The sequence below is a fragment of the Chrysochloris asiatica genome, unplaced genomic scaffold (assembly GCF_000296735.1).
Source record: "Chrysochloris asiatica unplaced genomic scaffold, ChrAsi1.0 scaffold00732, whole genome shotgun sequence".
Classification (NCBI taxonomy): Eukaryota; Metazoa; Chordata; class Mammalia; order Afrosoricida; family Chrysochloridae; genus Chrysochloris; species Chrysochloris asiatica.
Window position 1 is genome coordinate 1,786 of NW_006409250.1, and position 10,682 is coordinate 12,467.

Sequence of the window (10,682 nt, forward strand, 5' to 3'; positions counted from 1 at the left end):
CTTGGACTGCAAGATCAACCACTCTCCTTTTTTTGCTACAAAACCTCTATCTTTACAGTTGCAACAATTGCAATCAGTCATGATAACATTTACTCATTATTTAATCATAAGAGTCTTATCCCATCTCCTTTCACCAGCCCCATCTAGACAGGATGAAAAACATCTCTGTGGAGATTCTACATTCCCCTTTACCTTCTGAAACTAAACTCTGTCTTGAAAACTTGAAAGCCAGTCACTTTGTGCCTTTATAGGACCCCACCCCCATTTTAGTTGCCTATTCCTATCAATCCTGTGTAGAGGGCATGGGAGTAATCCTTGTTGTGTAGAATCCTTCCCTTTTGGTTTATATTTTAAACTACTACATCTAAAAGTATAGGTCAAGTTCATCAAATTATAGTGAATTACAACTGTTTTCTTTATCACAAAATTTTTTTTTTTCTTTCTTTCTTTCTTTCTTTTTCTATTCAAGTTCTGATCATCCAGCCATTGTAGCTAGGTGAGATGGGTACTATCTGCAAGTATGGGAGTTCTTGTGCATTTCCCCTAACTTCATATCAGCAGGACACTTCACTCTCCACTCTAGACCTCTGTGGCTATGTCTTTGTCCATGGGCTCAGGAGTCCCCAGGTCTCCCCATCCTGCTGGCCAACCAGTTCTCACCATACTGTAGGATGATGGGAGTCTATGTAATTTAGTTGGACTCAGCCCACATCTTCATTGCTGCTTTTCCCTACTTCTGCTCATCAGTAGACCAATGTGGTCACCAGCTTGATTATATGCCAGCACATGTATTCCCTTTGAGTTTCAGTCTAGGAAGGGGGTTTGTCCTGAAGGGATCCGATTGCTTGCATTGGTGGCTCCCCTGTGGACAACTTAACAGGTTGTTTTTGTAGCATAATGGTTACGAATCTAGCTATGAACTACAAAATCAGACGTTCAAAACTACCAGCTGTTCCATGGGAGAAAGACGAGGCTTTCTGCTCCTATAAAGATTTATAGCCTTGGAAACCCTGTGCAGGGTCACTATGAGTTGGAACCAACTCCACGGCACATAACCACCAACCAGCATTTCTTATTAACAGAAAACACAGAAGAACCACAGGGCATAAATTTAGAGTACTGGGACAATGCCATGATCTCTTCTGCAGATAACAATCCTGTTTTTCAGATATGGTTCTGGCTTGTTATTGTTAAGTGCCATCAAGTTGGTTCCAACTCATAGCAACCCTGTAGAGGGTTGCAAGGAACAGCTACTGAGTTTGACCCACCAAGCTTGTGGCTCAATAAGGCCTCCTGGTCAATTGACACAATACCACAACTGGACACAGAGACTTGCTTAACCCCTGACAAAATCAAATGAACCTTGGCCTAAGGACATCAAATAGTTATGTGATATGCTCTTCCCTTTATGATTGAATTGTGTCTTATTCACCAAGTCATAAATTTATGGATATCAGCACCTCATCATCAGGTAGAAGTAGTATACACAAGTTGAACAATGAATGTGTCATGGTGGCAGATATAACCCTGCTCATTTAAATCTGTCTCATAACCTGCCTTCATTCATAACCCAGTGTCTTGAATTCTCCCACATCCTCTTCATAAAAATAGAAAGTGTGCAATGTCTGTTTTCAGAAAACCACACGTTTTGGCAGATGAGCCACTCCAACACAAGTTTCTGTGCAGGGCTGTATCATTGTGGGAGGATATCCTATAGCTTGCCAGCAGTAATAAACTGCAATATCCTCAGACTCCACTCTGCTGATTTTGAGAGTGAAATCTGTAACTGCCCCACTGCCAATGAACCTGTCTGGGACCCCAGTGTACCGGTTGGAAACATAATAGATCAGGAGACGTGGAGCTTGGCCTGGCTTCTGCTGGATCCAGTTCAAATAGGTCTTTCCGTTACTATGTACAAGGCTCTGACTTGACTTGCAGGTGAGGGTTGCTGGCTGTCCAAGTGTGATGGACAGGCTGAGTGGAGTCTGGGTCATCACAATATCCCCACTTGTTGCTAAAATAATGAGAGAGAAGTCAAAGTTATGTGCAAACATCATCAGTCATTCTCATGATTCTTTCTGTTGCTATTATTATTTTATGGATAGAATATGTTTTTAAATTTTGCTTTCATTAACTTTGATTCTTCCTAACTCAAAATATCTTGTTTGACTAAACTATCCTGGTTCCTTCTCATTTCTCCCTCACATCTACAAATAAAAGTGTTTTGTGTCCTTCCTAAAGGATAAAATGTGTGCATTCAGCACACCTACAGAATCCATTTGTGAACCAGTGATGTCCCCAAAGCTGTCCCTCCCAACCCCTTCTCTGTCTCATCTCCCCTAGGTCCTCACCAGGGATCCAGAGCAGTAAGAGCCCCAGGAGCTGAGCAGGAACCACCATTCTGAGAAGCTGAACTGAGGAGTCCTGATAAGTAAAGGCAGATGAGAGCTGACTTTTTACCTCAACTTTGCAAAGGCAGGTTTTCCCAGGGGAACAATATGCAAATCTTGTGGTGGAAACAATAGCTTGGAAAGTGGCAAGTGTGTGGCCCTCTGATCAAAACATCATAAACTAGGTCTGTGTTTGGATGAAAAGAAATTAAGTCTTGGTTGGCTGCGCTCGTGAGTGCTAACTGCTGACCGTGGAAGACTGAATGTCTGGAGAGGAGTCCTTGCTCATGGCTCTGTCACTGTAAGAATTCACCAGAGACCCTGATGATGTGGAGATGGGTGTCCTGTTTGTTTCCCACGAAGAATATGCTGAAAAACAAAGGACTCATTTCTCCTTAATATGTATTTAAATAAGGGGATGGACTTGAGATTAAGTTTCTTTGATATCTACCATTGTCAGGTTAACTTTCTAGAAATGTCACATGCCAATCTTAGAAACTATCTTTTCCTATTGTTGTTGTTGTTAAGTGCAGTGGAGTCAGTTCCGACTCATAGTGACCCTGTACAGGGTTTCCGAGGCTGTAAATCTTTACGGGAGCAGAACACCTCATCTTTCTCCCGCAGAACAGCTGGTAGTTTCGAACCGGTGACCTTGCAGTTCACATCCCAATTCATAACCACTACGCTACCAGAGCTCCTCACTTTAAAAGACTATTCAAATCAAAGAACTTAACATGGAGGTTAAAACTGTCCATACTGAGAGAGAATTTATAGCCAAAATAAAGAATTAATTTCATACCTCACAACTGAGAATATGTAACACTTGGTAAGCATTTGTTATAATCTGCTGTAGCATAAAATATAATATTAGGAAGCTATAATGCTGTTTATCAAATAAATCAGAGATGTCTCTTTCTCTTTTTCGTAGAATTGAGTCTCACTTGTCATGTAAAATAAAGAAATTACAAGGGCTCCAAAATCTTATTTTAATGTGGAACATAGGTCACTTTCTTGGCCTGTGTTTTGTGCTTCCTCAGCCATGAGACCACAGTTCAAAAGGAGGCTTCATATATGGAGCATAATAAATGGGTCTTGGGTCCCATTTAAATTTCTCAAAGTAGTCTGTCACTATTACTGACATTTCCATGGGCCTTCATTTAAGGATGGTTAGATCTCAGGGGCACTAACCACCCAGCACCTTGACTGGAATAGAATCAACTGAGGAATTGAGTGGTGAGTTGGTGCATGGATCATCTTTCCACAAAGCTATATTTACACTTTAAATGTATTCCATTTTGTATGTTTTGTTCCTTTGTACTTTTCTTATAATGCTATAAAATGAAAAGCTATGTCTTACTCTTGAAACTTTCTGCCTTCCAAAATATCCATTAATGGGTCTTGCTAGCACAGTAATTAAGTTCTGGGGATGGAGCCAAATGATCTCCAATTTGAACCCAGCAGTGCACACTGGAGGAGATTTGACTGTCCATGAAGATTTGTGTTTGTTGCTGTGAAGTGCTGTCAAGTTGGTTTTGACTCATAGTGACCTTATGTACAATGGATGGAAACACTGCTCAGTCCGATGTCATCCTCACAATTGTTATGCTTGAGTCCATTGCTGCTGCCAGTGTGCCAATCCATCTGGTTCAATGTTTCCTCCTTTACATTGGCACTCCACTTTGTCAAGCTTGATGTACTCCTCTAGGGACTGGTTCCTCCTGATAATATGTCTCAAGTTTGAGAGTTGAAGTCTTGCCATCCTGCCTTCAAAGGAGCATTGTGGCTTTACTTCCTCACCGTGGACTCGTATGTTCTGGTAGTTCATCGTACTTTTAATATTCATCTCCAACACCATAACTCAAATGCACCAATTCTTCTACGGTCTTCTTTATTCACTGTCCAACTTTCACATGCATACAAAACTACTGAAAAGACCATGGATTAGGTCAGGTACACTTTAGCCCTCAAGCTCACATCTTTGTGCTTAAACACTTTAAAGAGGTCTTGTGTAGATGATTTGTCTAATGCAATGTGCAGCATGATTTCTTGATTGCTGCTTCCATGAGTCTTGATAGTGGTCCAAGCAAAATGTGTTCTCCAGCCTTCAAAACTTTATAGGTCAGTTATACACTGTTCTGTAGGGGTCACTATGAGTCAAAATCAATGCAAAAGCAAAGGGCTTAGTTAACCATCCTAGGAAATGGAGATACAGAAATAAACAGATGAAAAAGAAAGCTTTAAAATAAAAATAATAGAGACACCATAACCAAGACACAAAAGTAAGAAATTCCATGAAGTTATCCTTCAATAGAAAAATAAAAAGCAAATAAAATAAAAAAGTAGAAAATGACAGAACTTTACTGAATAATCAGGCAATACCAGTGACTTCATGAAAACTTCAGACTGACATGAGGATTATAGAGATTTTTTATTTTATGCTGAGCACATCTCCCATGATCACTGTCTAATTGGTTTGAAGAAACATTATTTCCATCTTGGGATTTTTAGCACCTGGCTCTGACTTGAACAGAAGTTTCATTATTAACAAAGTATGCTATTTGGCTGGTTTTATCAGTTGAGTGAATACAAAGGACCTTTGAACAAATAAATTGAATGTCATGAAAGATACTTCTAATACGAGAAAATTATACACATCGTTTTGTTATAAAAATTTGTGGTTTCTACAAAAGTAAAGGAAAGGTAAATCCTTTGCCCTCTTATTATACAAGTCAACAAAGGAAAATGATTACATTTCCCAAAGAAGAGAAAAGACTTGAGTTTGTCTCTGTATTATTGTGGGAAACAGCCAATAACATAAATTTATGGCCGTAGCTTCCTAACTCAACAATTTGCTTTCCTTATTCCAGAAAACACAGAAGAATTAGGTGGGACGAGGGCTAGAAATGTTCCTGAATCTGCTAATCTGGCTTCTCGTAATTCTGCTGATCTACCTCAACAAGCATCCCTCGTGGAGCAAAAGGTTAAGAATTCAACTTCAACTCCAACAATTAGCAGTTTGAATCTGCCCAACTGTTCATCAAGAGAAAGATTTTGTGATCAGTTTCCATAAATAGTGTCGCCAAGTAATTCTATAGGGGTGTTCTTCTCTGAAAGCTGTGGTCACTATGAGTCAGAATCGCTTGGATGGCACCAACAACAGTTACAAATCACTGGTAATAAACCCCTCTCTTTTGAAACAGTCAAAATGGTGTCTCTCATACCCATTGTATCAATTACAGGAAACCTAATAAGGGAAAGTGTTGGTGCCTTTCAGCTCTCAATATAAACCTTTGTTTTCAGGGCTCAATAAGTCTTGTAGTATTCAATTCACTTTCATTAACTCGTGTAAATGACTGTACACAGAAATATTCTAATAGTTTATCTAGATTATAAATATGTGCGGCCTTCTGCCAATAATAAATAGAAGAGATCCTATTTGTCCTAAATCACCACATGGCATATCCAATCATTTCATATGCATGTGGAAGTTGGACAATCAATGAGACCAAAGGACAATCAATGCCTTCAAATTGTTGGTGAAGAATATTAAAGATACCATGGACTGTCAAAAGGTATTATTTTCTACGGACACCTCCTCCCACCAACACCCCCCTTTTATTTTTCTCCCATAGAAGGGAAAAAAGATCTACAACCCATATGGTAGTTTCTCAAAAGAATTCTTAAGATAAATGTAGACATAGGCTGTTTGAGCTTAAAGTACAAAATTGTGAGTTTATCCATACAAGGTGAAACTTAAATGTGAATCAGGCACTGAGAAGTTGTTTGTTCTGTTTTAATATCTTTGATATTCTTTCTACAGAAAAATTGTATAAATTAATCCATTTAAAGGATAGTTAATGATTTGTTTGGTTGGTGTGATAGTATTATATATTTTTTAAATTATACATTGCTTAAGACTTTGTTTGTATTTATTTTATTATAGTATTACTGTTTCAGATCTTCTGAGAACATAATACTGTTTTAAAAGATATTTGGTGTACCAATATTCTTTCTAAATTGAAAACATTTTTGTTATTGTTGTTACAATGTGTACCACCCTGTATGTATGCATTTCATCTTTTTAAGAGGAGGAAAATTATATTATGTTATAGACATTAAAAGAACTCTTGGTCCAAACCCATCCATTCAAATTCATGGTTCCTCACTTCTGATCACAAGGCTTGATACTGATTAAGACCTGGAAAGAGCAGACTCCAGCTGAACTGTGAGGGCCCTTCCCAGGTACAGTTGACCATTGAGACAGCCAAACATGGAGGAGTGAACTAACTACTCAAATAAAGGAACCAGTAAAAAGCGACTTTCCCCAAAGGAAATGTAGATACTGGTGGGAAACACATTCCTTACCTAGGAAAACTCTCAAAGCGACCCCTGAAAGAATCTGAGAGGCTGCCTTGCCACACCTCTGCCAGATTGTCACGTTTTTCCCTGGTTCCTCTCACTCTCGGGGTCTAAAGAAATAGTCCCACTGAGTCGCTGCTTCTCAGACCTGGTAAAATGGGGATGCACTGGAGCTTATTAAAAAATATGTTTTAGCACATTCCTCAAAGAATGGGCTAAAACATATTGATTAAGAGGAGTGGTATATTGACTATTCATCAACTTTTAGTAAAGGGACACAGACTTATTGAAAATGGAGTTCCTTCTGCAGTTGTCAGCTCTAGGCATTATCTTCATGGTTCTTCTGCCTGTGACCAGCTGCTCCAATTAGGGTTTCAGGTCTTGATATCTTAAGCTTTGGCTCAAGGCTATTCTTCTCAGTGTTACTATTCTTGTTGGACTAGAACTGTCTTACCTGCTTCAATAATAGCTGTATATTGTAGGAGAAAACTCAGGGTACAGGGATCCATACGAAGCCAGAATAAGAGGAGTCTAGGACCCAAGGGTTCTAACGTGTCCCTGACAAGATTGTTTGGGTTTATAAGCTAATATGGGTAACATGTAACCATAAGGGAGATGCAAAGGGATTTTGCCAATGACCAGCCAGTCAAGTTAATAGTAGATACAACTATGGCATCTCTCCCTGTTCTGTTATTCTGTGCAGACAAGAGAAGTCTCAGAGACCATTGTCCAATGTTGATAAATATTTTTGCCCTTTTAGAACAGTGAGAAACAAACATAAATATAGTGCCTTGAGGGGTCCCTGTAATAACTGGAATGATGTTCAGTGGACCACCCAATATCGGTAATGGACTTCTAGCTCATATGAAGGTCCACACCATCCCCCCATTGCAAACCCTTACAATGTAATCAATCCATTACTCTTAATTATAGATAATCCCAAGACCATAATTAAAGAACCTTCAATAATAGGAAACTATGGATTGGGAGCAGATGTTACAGGAAAGATCCTATAGGAGTCTTCTCTCTAAAACTAATTAGACAAAACTCAAGCACTACCTCTACCAAGGATACAACTCAAACACAGAATCCTAGAAATGGTTCAGATCTGGTATCACTCCTCTTAAGTTCAGGAAATGACCCTTCCAAATTGACAATTATGTAAGTTAAAGACCTAAGACTAACAATAACTATAGAAACAGGATATGGGGATGCGAATGCTTGGTTGGAATGGATTAAGTATTCTGTTGGCACTCTAAATAAGAGCGATTGTTAACCTGTGCAACAGGAAGACCAGAAGCCCACGTGGTCCCCTTTCCACTCAGATGGTCCTCAGGCTCCCAGGGCGTATGCTGTATGTTAGCTCTCTTCCAAGACCCTAGAGTCTATGGCAACGGATCCTGTAACTGGTTGTCACAACTCTTCCCTGATGTCAGGGGTCTTATGGGTCAGCCCCCAAGGACCATTGTGCTTTCAGGCCCAATTATCAATTTCACTTCATGTCACTCCAGACATGGGGGAATTTGAGGTTCTTTGGAAACCTGATGGGATACAGCAAGTGCGAACTCTTTAAAGAGCTCCAAAATCAGTTAGCCCTAGATATTCCATGAGGAGATGTCTGGTAGTATTATGTTTAAAAAGTTATTTGAGGTTGTATGAGCAAATTGGAGTGGCACGTATGCTTTGGTGCAATTGGCCATCCCTTTCACCCTGGCATTCCATCAACCAACAACTACAGGAAACAGGCATAAAGCCAGGAGAAGTGTAGTTACTCCCCTTGGCTCTTTCCATTCCCATGGTTACATAGACAGTATAGGCATTCAATCAGGACAGGCACTGTCTATGTCTATGCTACTGGGACTAAGGAGAAGATATCAGAGTAGGGGTGATGAGGAGCCAACCTAGACCCTGCTACAAAAATAACCCCACAGAGTAGTAGCAGATGGCGGCACAAAGAGAAGCAGCTAGGAGAGCCCAGCCTCACACATCTGCTTCCTGGGGTGGAGGGGTTTATGTTCAAGCATGTAACACTGTGCGACCACTATAATACTGATGACAGTAATATGTTCCAAAATCTTCAGCTTCCAGGCTGCTGATAGTGAGAGTGAAGTCTTGCCCTGACCTACTCCCACTGAATCGCTCTGGGATGCCAACTTCCCTGTTGGATGCATCATAGATGAGGAGCCTGGGAGCCTGCCCTGGTTTCTGCTGATACCAGGCTAAGTAGCTGCCAACACTCTGACTGGCCCTGCAGGTGAGGGAGGCTCTGTCACCAGGAGACAGAGAGAGGGAAGCTGGGGACTGAGTCATCACAATGTCTCCCATGGCATCTGAAGTTGGAAATAAAACACAAAGTCACACATATGACCTGGACCATAAAACACTGTCGTTCCAGCAGACCTAATCTATATTACAAATAAGCCAATATTTATTAATTTTACTTGCCTAATAAAGTTCTCAGGTCCCAGGACCTAAAATTATTGAAAAAAGTTTTCACTGAGAGAACCATCCCTATTGCCCTCACCTGGGATCCAGAACACTAGCAGGCAGAGAAGCTGAGCTGGGCCTTCCATGGTTTACTCTGTGCCCCAAGTGAGACAGATCTTCCCCTGAGTGCAGACCCAGCATTCATATGGGCTCTGGAGGACCAGGTGGACTGGAAGGAATATGCAAAGCAGGTGGGTGGGGCCAGCTGGGCTTCCAGCTGCAGAGAGGCTTTGTCTGCTCTTCTCTGCACATGAGCAACCGTCCTCAGGAGGCCCTGTCAGAAAGGACTTAGATTCAGAATAGAATTTTCAAGAGTCACTAAATTTAACCCTTGTACAATGCACTGGACCACAAAGTTGATTTGAACCACAAAGGAGATGGTTGAAACTCATCAGGCACTCCTTTGGGTCTCTATGAGTTGAAACAGACTCAATGGAACTTAAAAACAAAAAGAAAAACAAAATTTATTAACATAGGTTTGATCAAATGGTATTTCTCACAAGCCTGTTGAGCACAAGATTGAGGCTCAGTTGTTAGAGGTCTATTGGAGTTGACTTGAGTGAAAAAGCCTTTGGAGGAAAACATGCTTGCAGGATTCAGGTCTATGGAAGAAAGTATTAGACTGAATACAGGAGAGTTAAACATTTAACAGCATATTGTGGAGAGCAGAGGACCTCTTTAATTGCTTTAAAAATTAATGTTTTCTGTAGCAAGAAAGATTTTAAAAAGCTGATGAATAAAGTCCAGAATGAAGGTTTGAGAGCTGGGCTTAAAGAAAGTATTGAATGCTCAAAAAAGATACTGTTTTGCTTGTGGAAACCTGTGACCCTGAAACATGGGGTAGGAACACTGAGTAGATAGATACTCTCAAGATTGTTGATCCCTAGATGCTCATGAGTCTTCATGGGTAATAAATAGGTGCTTCTTGGCATCTACATTCAGAAAAGCAGAAAACTTGGAGCAGGAGACCAAGTGGGGTTGTTTCATACAAAAGTCGTAATTCCTATTCTGGGAACTGGTCAGTTTACAAACTCAAACCTATTTGTTAAATGGATGTCTGGTTCCTCTAGAGGAATGGTCATGTAACATGATGACAAACATGTCCTATAACGATCCCCTAGTAGTTTCCCAAATGGGACTCTGTCCTTACAACTGCACACTGAGGAAAGGGAATCACAGATATTGTGTGTACTGGTGCAAATAGGACTTGAGTTGGTATTGATACTAATAAATACAGTGCCTTGGTCTCCTGGAACCCACCCTGCCAGAGGACCTGCATATGAATGAGGTTAGTTCAAGGTAGAGGAAAAAAATTGAACTTAAGTGTTTTAAAAGGTTTGTGTTTGACCGCCCTATCAATATTAGTTTCTCCTGCCTAAGGAGCTCTGGTAGCATAGTGGTTAAGAATTGGGCTGGGAACCACAAGGTCAGCTGTTCGAAACTACC

The 10,682-nt window shown here is 40.4% G+C and overlaps 2 gene segments (V, D, J or C); both read right to left on the bottom strand.

The window, feature by feature from the left end:
- Positions 1 to 1,631: 1,631 nt before the first annotated feature.
- Positions 1,632 to 2,400, bottom strand: LOC102821803. The segment is given in 2 exon segments: positions 1,632 to 2,014; positions 2,352 to 2,400. Coding segments are annotated over 2 exon segments (432 nt in total).
- A 6,365-nt stretch (positions 2,401 to 8,765) lies between these two features.
- Positions 8,766 to 9,322, bottom strand: LOC102822185. The segment is given in 2 exon segments: positions 8,766 to 9,079; positions 9,274 to 9,322. Coding segments are annotated over 2 exon segments (363 nt in total).
- Between the last annotated feature and the right edge of the window lie 1,360 nt (positions 9,323 to 10,682).